This window comes from Lethenteron reissneri, unplaced genomic scaffold (assembly GCF_015708825.2).
Source record: "Lethenteron reissneri isolate LAM-NWPU_2019-01 unplaced genomic scaffold, ASM1570882v1 scaffold_1427, whole genome shotgun sequence".
Taxonomy (NCBI): Eukaryota; Metazoa; Chordata; class Hyperoartia; order Petromyzontiformes; family Petromyzontidae; genus Lethenteron; species Lethenteron reissneri.
Window position 1 is genome coordinate 5,244 of NW_026891143.1, and position 15,305 is coordinate 20,548.

At 54.6% G+C, this 15,305-nt stretch overlaps 2 protein-coding genes across 2 annotated transcripts; one reads left to right on the plus strand and one right to left on the minus strand.

Annotated features, from left to right (window-relative positions):
• Positions 1-2,202: 2,202 nt before the first annotated feature.
• LOC133362293 (uncharacterized) lies at positions 2,203-5,091 on the minus strand. The gene is made up of 2 exons (XM_061581218.1): positions 4,174-5,091; positions 2,203-3,776 (listed from the first exon to the last, which is right to left on the minus strand). The coding sequence occupies exons 1-2, from the start codon at positions 4,498-4,500 to the stop codon at positions 2,964-2,966; spliced, it is 1,140 nt and encodes a 379-aa protein (XP_061437202.1). The 5' UTR covers positions 4,501-5,091; the 3' UTR covers positions 2,203-2,963.
• A 1,864-nt stretch (positions 5,092-6,955) lies between these two features.
• LOC133362294 (mucin-1-like) lies at positions 6,956-8,654 on the plus strand. The gene is made up of 2 exons (XM_061581220.1): positions 6,956-8,151; positions 8,221-8,654. Exons 1-2 carry the CDS (start codon positions 7,495-7,497, stop codon positions 8,374-8,376), a joined length of 813 nt encoding a protein of 270 aa, XP_061437204.1. The 5' UTR covers positions 6,956-7,494; the 3' UTR covers positions 8,377-8,654.
• The last annotated feature ends 6,651 nt before the right edge of the window (positions 8,655-15,305 follow it).

Consider the following 15,305-nt stretch of genomic DNA (forward strand, 5'->3'; position numbering starts at 1 on the left):
TCCCCCCCCAACTTCCTCCGTTGCCGATACTCCAACAAGCCCCCCACTTTGCTCGCTTACGATCCGCGAGACGTCGTGAGCATCGCCGCCCGTCAAGACGCGAGACGCGGGAGTCCAACTCAGGTGGGGGAGGAGGAGGGTGGTGACCCTCACGCTTCTACATCGCGTCACCGTTCACCCTTCATTCCACACACGCACGTCAGACAAACACCCACAGCCGCTCTGGGCTCAGCAGGCTGTTGGGGCAAGTGCTGTTAGCGAGTAGCAGCAGCTATGACACACTCACAAAGACAAAGATCCCCCGTGTAGCCTGTGACAGGCTGTTGGGGCAAGTGCTGTTAGCGAGTAGCAGCAGCTATGAAGGCCGGCACGGCACACGAGGGGGTGGGTGGCCAGCACCACACCCGACCGCCTTTGTCTCCCCAGTGGAAATGTTTTCTACACACCGCACCAGGTACTCATTCGAGGCCCAGTCGACCTAGGGGAGGCCCGGGACCGGTTCAGAGAATCGTCGCTGGTGTGGGTGGCGGGAATGGAACTGCGAGTGGAGCGGGTTCGTAACGCCGACGCGCTCACCGCTCCCGGGCCTCCCCTAGGTCGACTCAGCCTCTAATGAGTAACTGTTGTGGTGTGAACATCGCCACTGGGGAGACAAAGGCGGCCGGGTGTGGTGAATCCGAGTCCTGGGCGAAGCCGGGTAGTACGGCGAGTTCTGAATCAGCCGAGTAGAGGTCACAGCAGATACCTGCTGGCATTGACTTGATATCAAACCTATGTCGGGTCTAAATTTCGATTTAAAGCTTCTTTCGTGACTGCAGGGATTCATCTTCTTGGTTCTTTCGGTAAAGTCACGTATAAGGGAAGTAATAAAATAATTAAAATAAAACAATAAAATAATTCTCACGACGTTTCGGCCACAACGCAAGCAGCCGTCCTCAGGTGAAGAACAGGTCTGTCAGACGCTGTCTTTCCACCACCCTCACCATCACCACCACCACCATCATCACCACCAACACCACAACCCTCACCACCACCATCACCACCCTCACCACCACAACCATCACCACCACCAACACCACAACCCTCACCACCACCATCATCACCATCACCACCACAACCATCACCACCACCCTCACCACCACCACCCTCACCACCACCACCACCATCATCACCCTCACCACCACCACCATCACCACCACCATCACCACCACCACCACCCTCACCACCACCATCATCATCACCATCACCACCACCACCACCCTCACCATCACCACCATCACCACCACCACCACCATCACCACCACCACCACCCTCACCACCACCATCATCATCACCATCACCATCACCACCACCCTCACCACCACCACCCTCACCACCACCATCACCATCATCACCCTCACCACCATCACCACCACCACCATCACCACCATCACCACCACCACCCTCACCATCATCACCACCACCTCCTCCACCTCCGCTCCCCGACGCACGGAACTCACCGGGCGAGATGTCAGCCGAGTTGGCCGCGTCTCCCTCCGCGCGTCTCCCTCCACAGGGACGACGACGACGAGGAGGAAGAAGTCGGAGGAGGTTGAGGAGGTTGAGGAGGAGGAGGCCAAAGCGCGCGAAGCCGCCGCCGCCGCCTGCGTCAGGCCTCAGGCGAGCCGCGTCTTCCCAGCGGCAGGTGGAGGGGCCGCGGTGAACAGCTCTGTACTTGGAGCGCGCGGGCTCAGGGGCCGCGGTGAACAGCGCCGCACGCTCCTTGCACGGGCGGTGTTCTAGATGTCTTGTGACCCCCCCTCCCCTCCCCTCCTCCTCCCTCCCCCCAGTAGCATTTGGGGGAAAATGTCAAATATCGATTTTTGTGACAGATTTGGGATTTGATTTGCGATTGAATGTTTTGAAGTCCGGCTTCAGTTCAATGTTCAATAACAAACACAGTTTTATAATAACAAACAAAACAAGTTTTATAGATTGATTTGCATTTTAATGAGGGAAATAAGTATTTGAACCCCTCTCAATCAGAAGATTTCTGGCTCCCAGGTGTCTTTTACACAGGTAACGAGCTGAGATTAGGAGCACACTCTTACAGGCAGTGCTCCTAATCTCAGCTTGTTACAGCGAGGGTAACAAGTATTTGATCCCCTGCTGATTGTGTACGTTTGCCCGCTGACAAAGAAATGATGAGTCTGTAATTTTAAAGGTAGGTTTATTTGAACAGTGAGAGACAGAATAACAACAAAATCCAGAAAAACGCAATGTCAAAAATGTTATAAATTGATTTGCATTTTAATGAGGGAAATAAGTATTTGACCCTCCGCAGGGTAGCTCGCAATGGCTGATAATCATCAAACTCAGGTTCCTGGGTTCATAGTGCAGCGCACAAGCCGCTGTTCCCTCTACACAAACATCGATAAAAAGGGTAAAAAAACAATTACCATTGGAAGGATGTTATTAACCAGGTAAAACCTTAACTGTTCATGGTTGTTCCATCATATTTGCCGGCCACTAGTCATATTTGACGGCCACTAGTCATATTTGACAAGTCAATTGCATCCCCGCCGTTTGGCATTGCTGCTGCTTTGGCAGCTAGTCACTGGCGATGTTGCCGCAGTCCCACGCACACTCTCCTAGCGTCCACGCAACGCTCCCCTACCCCCCCACCCCCCTCCTCTCACCACCCATATAACCTCCTCACACTTCAGCAAAACACATTTCTTGCTGCGGTTTTCCCACCCGATGACGATTGCTTGTGTTGCAAATCGAAACGTCGTGATTTATTTGATTTGATTTCTACCGACGTGACTTTACCGAAAGAACCAAAGAGTATAAATATCGTGAGTTTAATAATAAATAAATATGAGAATAAACGTTGTAGTTACTGTGCGGACCTGCGCGCCTTATTCGTACGTAAATGCAATTGTAAATCACGAGGCAGTTAGAACTCGTGACAGGTTTTAAAATCACTGTGGAACGTCAATCTCAACCACCACCACCATGATACTAACCACCACCACCATCATACCAACTACCACCACCACTACCACCACCACCACCATCATACCAACTACCACCACCACCATCATACCAACTACCACCACCATGATACTAACCACCACCACCATCATACCAACTACCACCACCACCACCACAACCACCACCACCACAACCACCACCACCACAACCACCACCACCATCATACCAACTACCACCACCACCATCATACCAACTACCACCACCATCATACCAACTACCACCACCACTACCACCACCATCATACCAACTACCACCACCACCATCATATCAACTACCACCACCATGATACTAACCACCACCACCATCATACCAACTACCACCACCACCACCACACCACCACCACAACCACCACCACCACAACCACCACCACCATCATACCAACTACCACCACCACCATCATACCAACTACCACCACCATCATACCAACTACCACCACCACAACCACCACCACCACCGTGGTGGTAGTGGCCACCGTGCCGCGCCGAGTGGTTCACTTCAGCGGCGATGTTGAAGGAGCGGTCGTGTGCGGCGACGTCGTTACAGACCAGGGCCTGTTTCAGGACGGGCTCCTCGTAGAAACAGCAGCCGAAGCAGCCGCGGTTGTGGTCACCACCGTCACCACCACCGTCACCACCGCCACCACCACACGGACGGTGCGAGCGTCTGCGCTTGAGAGCGTCGTGACCGGCGGGTTCCCGCCAACCGGCGGTGGGGAACCACTCGTTTGAGGCCGAGTCGACCTAGGGGAAGCCCGGGTCCCGTTCAGATAATCCCCATCACCGTGACGGCGACGGTTCAACCTCCTACCTTTGAGTTGCTGCTGCAGTGCAGGAACGCCTTGTGGGGGTGAGGGGGGGGGGAGCATGGGGTGGTGGGGGGGTGGTGGGGGGTGGTGGGGGTGGTGGGGGTGGAGGGGGTGGGGGGGGGTGGAGGGGGAGGAGAGGGTGGAGGGGGTGGTGGGGGTGGTGGGGGGTGGGGGGGGTGGGGGGGGTGGTGGGGGGTGGGGGGGGTGGGGGGGGTGGTGGGGGGTGGGAGGGGTGGGGGGGATGGAGGGGGTGGAGGGGGTGGAGGGGGTGGAGGGGGTGGAGCAGGAGGTTGAGTAGCTGGAGTAGGAGGAGGAGTGAGTACGCTGGTCACCTTGCCGGTGCTCCTTCCCACGTAGGGGTTGGCGGAGCGCGCGGGGATCTCGCGTTCCACCACCACCACCAGCTCCTGCTGCTGCCGCTGCTGCTGCAGCTCCTGCTGCTGCTGCAGCTGCTGCTGCTGCTGCTGCAGCTCCTGCTGCTGCCGCTGCTGCTGCCGCTGCTGCAGCTCCTGCTGCTGCTGCTGCCGCTGCTGCTGCTGCCACAGCTGCTGCTGCTGCAGCTGCAGCTGCAGCTGTCTGTAAATGTGGAGGCGGAGGTTCGGCCGTTGCTCTGACGGCACAGCAAGCACCTCTACGAGTCTCCGAGGGTCTCCATGCATCTCTATGTATCTCTATGAGTGTCTCTGTATCTCTATGTACCATAGAGACTCATAGAGATACATAGAGACTCATAGAGATAGAGACTCATAGAGACTCAGAGATAGACTCATAGAGATACAGAGAAACTCATAGAGATACAGAGACTCATAAAGATACACAGAAACTCATGGAGATACAGATAGACTCATGGAGATACACAAAGACTCCACGCGACCACGGGGATTCTCTATGCAACCTCCTGCAGACCAAGTGAGGTAGTCAACATCTCCTAGCCACAGTGGTTAGACACGCAGACTCCACATACACAGCAGCAGCAGCAGACATCGTCAGGCTTGGGATTGCACGCACGACCTCCTGTATCCGAGGCGAGGAAGTCAACGTCTCATAGCCACCGTGGCTCCCGTGAGTGTGAGGCGAGTCGGAGCTGTGAGGCTCAACTTGTCTGTTCACCGACGTGGGATGGATGAAGCCTCAGGTGGACGCTCTGCGGACACTCACCGCTCACCACTCACCGCTCACCGCTCACCGCTCACCGCTCACCACTCACCACTCACCGCTCACCGCTCACCGCTTACCACTCACCGCTCACCGCTCACCACTCACAGCTCACCGCTCACCGCTCACCGCTCACCGCTCACCGCTCACAGCTCACCGCTCACCGCTCACCACTCACCGCTCACCGCTCACCACTCACCGCTCACCGCTCACCGCTCACAGCTCACCACTCACCGCTCACCGCTCACCGCTCACAGCTCACAGCTCACCGCTCACCGCTCACCACTCACCGCTCACCGCTCTCCGCAGACTTGCAGAGCGAGCCGATGCCAATTACCGTCTCATTGCGGCCGTGGTGCTGGTGACGGTGGTGGTGGTGGCCGTGGTGGTGGTGGCCGTGGTGGTGGTGACGGTGGTGGTGGTAGACGTGGTGACGGCGTCCGTGGTGATGGTGTCCGTGGCCACGGTATCCGTGGCAACGACGTCCGTGGCGACGGTGTCCGTGGCGACGACGTCCGTGGCGACGGTGTCCGTGGCGACGACGTCCGTGGCGACGGTGTCCATGGCGACGACGTCCGTGGCGACGGTGTCCGTGGCGACGGTGTCCATGGCGACGACGTCCGTGGCGACGGTGTCCGTGGCGACGGTGTCCATGGCGACGAAGTCCGTGGCAACGACGTCCGTGGCGACGACGTCCGTGACGACGGTGTCCGTGGCGACGGTATCCGTGGCGACGCCGTACATCGTCCACGCCGCTTCCTGCCTCAGCCGTTGCAACTTGGCTCGTCGGTTTTGGAACCAAATCTTGACGAGGAGCCACACGGAGCGCAGCAACAAAACCAGCCAGCGGCGAGCGCCGGGTCTACGCGTGTCGGTGTCTGCGGGGACCACCCCCGTATTCGCTAAGATCAGTAGCGATGGTCTAACACCCTGACACGACCCCGTATCCGCTAAGATCGGTAGCGATGGTCTAACACCCTGACACGACCCTGTATCCGCTAAGATCGGTAGCGATGGTCTAACACCCTGACACGACCCCGTATCCGCTAAGATCGGTAGCGATGGTCTAACACCCTGACACGACCCCGTATCCGCTAAGATCGGTAGCGATGGTCTAACACCCTGACACGACCCCATATCCGCTAAGATCGGTAGCGATGGTCTAACACCCTGACACGACCCCGTATCCGCTAAGATCGGTAGCGATGGTCTAAGACCCTGACACGACCCCGTATCCGCTAAGATCGGTAGCGATGGTCTAACACCCTGACACGACCCTGTATCCGCTAAGATCGGTAGCGATGGTCTAACGCCCTGACACGACCCCATATCCGCTAAGATCCGTAGCGATGGTCTAACACCCTGACACGACCCCGTATCCGCTAAGATCGGTAGCGATGGTCTAACACCCTGACACGACCCCGTATCCGCTAAGATCGGTCACTAAAGCCAACACCTACTTCTGCTCCTACCACCCTGGCGTTGAGGTTACCACCACGTGGCAGAGGTCGCAAACGGGTTTTGATTCCTTACCCGTACCTGTACCCGGCCGTACCCGGCCGTACCCGTACCCTAACCGTACCCGGCCGGGTATCAGGTAGGGTACGGGTACCGGGTACCCGGTTGCGACCTCTGGGATGAAGCCATGTTGCAGGCGCGGGTGGGTTGATTCTAGGAACTTGAATTGTGAGAAGAGACAAGACGTTGGGAAATGAGTGACAAACGGTGACTCACCAGTGACTCACGGCCTACCCGTACCCGGCCGCACCAGGGTACGGGTAGCCGGGTACCCGGTTGCGACCTCTGCCACGTGGTTGGTGACGGTGGCGGGAGAGTTACCTTGACCTTCTGCGGCGGAATGTTGATGGCGAACGCGAGCAGCAGGCGTCCACGCGGGTCCAGGTAAGGCTCGCCCAGGAAGGCCTCCTCCAGCCGGGCGCGCTGAGCTGCGCTCCGTCCGTCCGTCCGTCGGAGGTTGGGGCCGTCAAAGTCGCGTCCCGTCCGGGACGTCGCGAGAGACGTCACGCCGGAGGAGAGTTGGTCAGAGCGCAGGGGGGAGGGGCGGTGGAATCGGTTGAATCGATTGTGAATTGTCCACGCCAATTCACAATCAGAGTCGCCATACTGCAGCAGCAGCAGCAGCTGCAGCAGCAGCAGCAGCAGGAGCAGCAGCAGCAGGAGCAGCAGCAACAGCAGGAGGGAGAATCCGAGAAGCTGTCAAGCTCTTTGTGCGTCACAGATGTCCAGTAGCAGGGGCCACGGGGTAAGAAAGACAAATTTCCCCCGCCGTGTAGCCTCTAACAGACTCAGGGGCAAGTGCTGTTAGTAGCGAGTAGCAGCACCTACACAGACAAAGGTCCCCCGTGTAGCCTGTAACAGACTGTAGGGGCAAGTGCTGTTAGTAGCGAGTAGCAGCAAGTACACACAGACAAAGGTCCCCCGTGTAGCCTCTAACAGACTGTAGGGGCAAGTGCTATTAGTAGCGAGTAGCAGCACCCATGACGGGCGGCACGACACAGCAGGGGCTGGGTGTGTCCAGCACGACGCCCGACCGCCTTAGTCTCCCTGGCGGCGAGGTCTACTACACACCGTCACACCGCCCCCACACCGGCTACTCGTTTGAGGCTGAATCGAAACGACCGTCACCCGCACATACACCGAGTGAAGACGCTCCTGGCTCGCCGGTTCATCCCCTTGGGCGGCTCAGACTCCTCCCAGAGCCGCCGGCGCCGGGAGGAGGAGGCGGTGGGAGCCTCCGTGCCGTCCCATCGCGAGCGGCCGCTCCCCGCCGGGACGACGGGAAGGAACGCGCCGCGTGGGTTCCGCTCGATCCGACGGACGCCGCCGCCGCCGAGAGTCTCCGAGCTCGGAGCGCCGGGGCGGACCGGCGGAGCGCCGCACACCCCGACCCGACCCCGACCCCGACCTCATCCTCCGATACGTGGGGGGGGAGGGCGCCCCGCCCAGCGTCCCACCCCTCCCCGCCCGCGTCGCCCGGAGCGCCGGCGTCACCCAGCAGCGAGAAGATGAGGAGATCCACCTCTGTCCAGGAGGTGGAGCCTCCTCCTCCTCCTGCTCCGTGGGTCGCGTCGTCGATGGACTCCGTGGAAGTTGAGGTGGCGCTGGAGGTCACGCTGGAGGAGGTCACGCTGGAGGTCACGCTGGAGGTCACGGTGGTGGAGGTCACGGTGGAGGAGGTCACGCTGGAGGTCACGCTGGAGGAGGTCACGCTGGAGGAGGTCACGCTGGAGGAGGTCACGGTGGTGGAGGAGGCGACGTCCCAGAGCTCCCCTCCGTGGGAACCCGGCAAAGCCTCGACTCCAAACAACTCCACGGGAGAGAGCTCCCAGTCGCCTCCGTGCCCCACCTCGTCTAACTGATCACACGGGACACACTCCATGGTGTCTAACCCGTCACACGGTACACACTCCAGCACCTTGTCCAACTCATGCCACCACGGGACACGTTCCAGCTGCTGTCCCTCCTCCACCTCCTCCCCCTCCACCTCCTCCCCCCCCACCACACCAAGCCCTTGCAGGGCAACGCTCCGCTGGGCTACGTGGAGCTGGCTGTGAGCGCCGCCGCCGCCGTGATGATGATGACGATGAGTCTCCACGTCCTCTGGGAGATCCATCGCTTCAACATTCACGGCATTCTCTGCCCTGGGGGGGGGGGAAGGGGCGGTTTGTTTAAAATAAAATTCTCCGGTTCAGCAAAAGGCCCCGGGGAGGGTGGAAGGAATAAAATATGAGTCAGTCGTCATTATCCAGATCTTCTTGGTTCTTTCGGTAAAGTCACGTAGAAGGGAAGTAATAAAATAATAAAAATAAAACATAATAAAATAATTATATTATTATATTATGTTTTATTTTTATTATTTCATTACTTATATTATTATATTATTTTATTATGTTTTATTTTTATTATTTTACTTCCCTTCTACGCGAATAAAATAATTATATTATTATATATTTTTATTATGTTTTGTTTATATTATTTTATTACTTCCCTTCTACGTGAATAAAATAATTATATTATTATATTATTCTATTATGTTTTATTTTTATTATTTTATTACTTCCCTTCTACGTGACTTTACCGAAAGAACCAAGAAGATGAATCCCTGCAGTCACGAAAGCTTTAAATCGAAATTATCCAAATCGTTGTCATCATCTGCATCGTTCTTATAATTGTGCGTCTCGTTGTGATTATCTACGTCCGAGATTTGAAGCTTTCGTGACTGCAGGGATTCATACTCGTCGGTTTTTCCGGTAAAGTCACGTAGGTAAAACAATTAATGAAAGTAAATAAATGAAAAACTAAATTAATAAAATAAATGAAACCAACTTTATTAATTTTGTTGTTTTCATTTATTGTATAAAAACTAAATTTTTTATTTATTTATGAAAACTAAATTAATTCTTTTATTTTATATAAAATAATTAAATTTGTTGTTTTCATGAAATAACATTTTATTTTATGAAAACAACTAATTAATTTAGTTGTTTTCATAAAATAAAAAAAACTAAATTTATTAGTTATAATTATTAACCAAATTAATTTAGTTGTTTTCATTTATTTTATTTCTTTTATTGTTTGACCTACATGACTTTACCGAAAAAACCAAAGTGTATTATCTATATCATAGTTTTCATTCTTTTTCACGATTATTCCTTATCATCATTATCCGTGTAATTGCTATCATCACGAATATTATCATTGTTCTAATTATCCTTGTTATTATCCTTATTGTTCATTATTGTAAATAGTATCATTGTTGTTACCATTATTGTTCTTAATCTGTCATGATAATTATCATTATTAAACGAGGTCATTGCAAATTCACGTAGATAGGTTCAAATAAAATAACTTTTTTTGTTATTTCAAATAACAAAAACATATTTTTTATTCAAAGAAAATAACACATTTTTTAAATAACAAAAAAGATAACAATTTTGTTTATTTAAAATAACACATTTTTTTAGTTATTTATAATAACAAAATAAAATTTTATTTCAAACAAAATAACAAACACATATTTTTGTTTCAAAGAAAATAAAAAAAATTGTTATTTAAAATAAGACATTTTTTTGTTATTTAAAATAACAAAAGAAAAATTTGTTTCAAACAAAATAACAAAAACATAATTTTGTTATTTAAAAAATAACAAAAAAGATTATTAAAAAATGTGTTATTTAAAATAATATTTTCTTTGAACCTATCTACGTGACTTTACCGAACAACCCAAGAATATGAATTCCTGCAGTCACGAAAGATTTAAATCAAAATCAACAACAATAACACTTTAAGTGAATAAACAAATTAAGGTTTAAACCGCTAGGCCGAAGGCTTGAGGCCTACTAACCTGTTACTAGGCGAAGCCTGCGGCGTGAGAATCATCAAATTAGTTTAAAAAGCACTTATAGATTAAGGGGTGACTGAAGATCTGCCAATCTAACGATCTCTGTAAAATTAAGTTATTAAACACCTTAGATGAGTAAACAAATTAAAGTTTAAACCGCTAGGCCGAAGGCTTGAGGCCTACTAACCTAGTTCTAGGCGAAGCCTGAATGCTCAATGCCGCTGAACTGATGAAGGAAGTTCCATGAGAACATTGCCGCAGGAAACCCGATGATCTATGAAGCTCTTGAGCCCCGCACACACACACAGACACATTGCAGCGATTCTTACTGCGAGCAACCTCCTGCTCACACCAGCCCGCAGGAGATTGTTGTGTCCGTGTGCATCCACATATGGGAGGGGAGGGGCTGGGTGGGGATGGTGGGGAGGGGCTGGGTGGGGAGGGTGGGGAGGGGCTGGGTGGGGAGGGTGGGGAGGGGCTGGGTGGGGAGGGTGGGGAGGGGCTGGGTGGGGCTGGGTGGGGAGGGGCTGGGTGGGGAGGGTGGGGAGGGGCTGGGGTGGGGAGGGTGGGGAGGGGCTGGGTGGGGATGGTGGGGAGGGGCTGGGTGGGGAGGGTGGGGAGGGGCTGGGTGGGGAGGGTGGGGAGGGGCCCGGGGTGGGGAGGGTGGGGAGGGGCTGGGTGGGGAGGGTGGGAGGGGCTGGTTGGGAGGGGGGGAGGGGCTGGGTGGGGTGAGGGGGTTTTTGGGGGGGGGGAAAAGTGGCTGGCTTGGTGGGGCTGGGTGGGGAGGGGCTGGGTGGGAGGGTGGGGCGGGGTGGGTGGGAGGGGGGGGGGGCTGGGGTGGGAGGTGCTGGGTGGGGAGGATGGGATGGGCGGGTGGAGATGGTGGGAAGGGCGGGGGGGGCTGGGTTGGGGAGGGGCTGGGTGGGGAGGGTGGAGGGGTGGGTGAGAGGGTGGGGGAGGGGCTGGTGGGGTTGGGTGGGGAGGGGCGGGGTGGGGATTGTGGGATGGGGCTGGGTGGGTGAGGGGCTGGGTGGGGAGGGTGGGGACGTAGGGTGGGGAGGGGCTGGGTGGGGCTGGGTGGGGATGGGCTGGGTGGGGAGGGTGGGGAGGGGCTGGGTGGGGAGGGTGGGGAGGGGCTGGGTGGGGAGGGGCTGGGTGGGGAGGGTGGGGAGGGGCTGGGTGGAGAGGGTGGGGAGGGGCTGGGTGGGGCTGGGTGGGGAGGGGCTGGGTGGGGAGGGTGGGGAGGGGCTGGGTGGAGAGGGTGGGGAGGGGCTGGGTGGGGCTGGGTGGGGAGGGGCTGGGTGGGGAGGGTGGGGAGGGGCTGGGTGGGGAGGGGCTGGGTGGGGAGGGTGGGGAGGGGCTGGGTGGGGAGGGGCTGGGTGGGGAGGGTGGGGAGGGGCTGGGTGGGGAGGGGCTGGGTGGGGAGGGTGGGGAGGGGGCTGGGTGGGGAGGGGCTGGGTGGGGAGGGTGGGGAGGGGCTGGGTGGGAGGGTGGGGAGGGGCTGGGTGGGGAGGGGCTGGGTGGAGAGAGGCTGGGTGGGGAGGGTGGGGAGGGGCTGGGTGGGGAGGGTGGGGAGGGGCTGGGTGGGGAGGGGCTGGGTGGGGCTGGGTGGGGAAGGGCTGGGTGGAGAGGGTGGGGAGGGGCTGGGTGGGGAGGGGCTGGGTGGGGAGGGTGGGGAGGGGCTGGGTGGGGAGGGGCTGGGTGGGGAGGGTGGGGAGGGGCTGGGTGGGGAGGGTGGGGAGGGGCTGGGTGGGGAGGGGCTGGGTGGGGAGGGTGGGGAGGGGCTGGGTGGGGAGGGTGGGGAGGGGCTGGGTGGGGAGGGGCTGGGTGGAGAGGGGCTGGGTGGGGAGGGTGGGGAGGGGCTGGGTGGGGAGGGTGGGGAGGGGCTGGGTGGGGAGGGGCTGGGTGGGGCTGGGTGGGGAAGGGCTGGGTGGAGAGGGTGGGGAGGGGCTGGGTGGGGCTGGGTGGGGAGGGGCTGGGTGGGGAGGGTGGGGAGGGGCTGGGTGGGGCTGGGTGGGGAGGGGCTGGGTGGGGAGGGTGGGGAGGGACTGGGTGGGGAGGGGCTGGGTGGGGAGGGTGGGGAGAGGCTGGGTGGGGAGGGTGGGGAGGGGCTGGGTGGGGAGGGGCTGGGTGGAGAGGGTCTGGGTGGGGAGGGTGGGGAGGGGCTGGGTGGGGAGGGTGGGGAGGGGCTGGGTGGGGAGGGGCTGGGTGGAGAGGGGCTGGGTGGGGAGGGTGGGGAGGGGCTGGGTGGGGAGGGGCTGGGTGGGGAGGGTGGGGAGGGGCTGGGTGGGGAGGGTGGGGAGGGGCTGGGTGGGGAGGGGCTGGGTGGAGATGGTGGGGAGGGGCTGGGTGGAGATGGTGGGGAGGGGCTGGGTGGGGAGGGTGGGGAGGGGCTGGGTGGGGGGTTTGAGGGGCAGGGTGGGGAGGGTGGGGAGGGGCTGGGTGAGGGGTTTGAGGGGCTGGGTGGGGAGGGTGGGGAGGGACTAGGGAGGGGCTGGGTGGGGGGTTTGAGGGGCAGGGTGGGGAGGGTGGGGCTGGGTGGGGGGCGGGAGGGGTGGGGAGGGTTGGAAGGGGCTGGGTGGGGTGGGTGGGCTGGGTGGGGGGTGGGAGGGGTGGGGCTGGGTGGTGAGGGGCTGGGTGGGGAGGGTGGGGCTGGGTGGGGGGTGGGAGGGGTGGGGTGGGTGGTGAGGGGCTGGTCACCCCGTGGTGCCCTTATAAAACTCAACGTTTAACCTACTCACGCCGGCTTGTGCCCGCCCTCACTGTCGGGCATATTTGCGGAATACACCACGCCGCCGTTGACCCTGCAGGCCATTGAGCGAGCAACCCGACGTTCCTAGCAGCTCCCTCCGCAGCAGGAATGTGTTTGTTTTTTAGGTGAAAATAATCTCCCACGTGCTTAGAGACTCAAGTCTCTAATCGCCGACTCTGGCGAGCAGAAAGAGAACTTTAAACTCCTTCACCACGTCCGAGGACACACCGAATTGTGTGCTGGAGAAGATCAATAACCGACAACCCCCTCGACGTTGAACGTGTTTACAAACCACATCGGGCGGTCACCCGTGAGTCAACCCATGTTCTATGGAGGTGGTGGGGGGAGGTGTAACCCTCATAATAATACTAAAGTATCCTTATCAGTAACATTGATGACCATTGCTATTGCATTGTTGTTACAATAACACTGGTCAACACACTTGTTCTGGCATAAGGTATTCCAACGGGTTTAAGGTAATTTTGGGGTGCTGCTGATTCCAAATCTGGCATCAGTTTTTGTCTATCACATCAAGTTTTTGAGATATCAAATATTGCATTTTCAATAAAAACTGCGGAAGAAAAATCTTAAATAGATGTGGATATCTACATAAAATGATATTTTAAACACACTGCCCTAAAATACAGCACCGTATTTTAACACTAAAGCAGTCACCGACTCGCAACAACTTGCAATCATAAGTGACAGAGTTAATTTCGGGTAAAATCAATGAAAATGGGGTATGCCGATAGCATAAAAATGAGATGTGATGGAGCAAATCTGAGATCAGATTTGGAATCGGCACCCTGAAATTAGTCTAGAACAGCTGCAAAAGTCCAGGCCAGAAAAACATGTATTTGTTGTTGTTGTTGACCAGTGTTCTCATTCTTTTATTGTATCACTACTGAACGAGGTTATTGCCCGTCAAGGTGACTGCCAACCCACCATGGAAGATATCTGGGGGCATCGTGTGGTCATCTTTCACCGTCTCTCTCTCTCACGACGCCAGACACACGGCAGGACGATTTGAAAGTGGCGGTTTTATCTCAACGTCAGCACCACGGACAGCGATGTCACACCTGGTGGTGATGATTGCTTGTGTTGCAGTCGAAACGTCGTGGGAATTGCATTGTTTTATATTTTTATTATTTTGTTTCCCTTCTACGTTACTTTACCGAAAGAAACAAGAATATTATATTAAACTTTGAAAAAAGGTAAATTAAATTATTAAATTAAACTATTTAACTAAACTATCTGAGAATTTTTCTTCTTGGTTCTTTCGGTAAAGTCACGTAGAAGGGAAGTAATAAAATAATAAAAATAAATAAAACATAATAAAATTATTACTTCCCTTCTACGTGACTTTACCGAAAGAACCAAGAAGATGAATCCCTGCAGTCACGAAAGCTTTAAATCGATATTTTTACTATGTTCATTTGTGAACATTCATATGAAATTAATGGGTGATTTCCTTCAGATGCAGGCTTCAGCGGTAGAGGGATCAGCTCTCAATCTCAAGGTCGTGAAATTCAAATCCTGATTGGGGATTGACTCAGTCCATTTTCCCTCTGGGGTTAGTAGAGTTATTCTTGGTTCTTTCGGTAAAGTCACGTAGAAGGGAAATAATAAAATAATATAAATATAAAACAATAAAAATTCTCACGTTTCGACCGCAACACAAGCAATCATCATCAGGTGTGAAATCCACTTTTTTCAAATTTACTTGCTGTGGATTTCACACCTGGTGCTGGTTGCTTGTGTTGCAGTCGAAACGTCGTGAGAAATGTTTTTGTTTTTTATTTTTATTGTTTTATTATTTCCCTTCTACGTGACTTTACCGAAAGAACCAAGAAGATGAATCCCTGCAGTCACGAAAGCTTTAAATCAAAATAAAAAATTGAGTTTATATTGGTTCTTTCGGTAAAGTCACGTAGAAGGGAAATAATGAAATAATAAAAATAAAACAAAATAAAATAATTCTCACGACGTTTCGGCCACAACGCAAGCAGCCGTCCTCAGGTGAAGAACAGGTCTGAATGTTTCATTCAGTCGCTGTCTCCCCGACAGACCTGTTCTTCACCTGAGGACGGCTGCTTGCGTTGTGGCCGAAACGTCGTGAGAATTATTTTATTATGTTTTATTTTTATTATTTCATTACTTTCCTTCTACGTGACTTCACCGAAAGAACCAAGAAG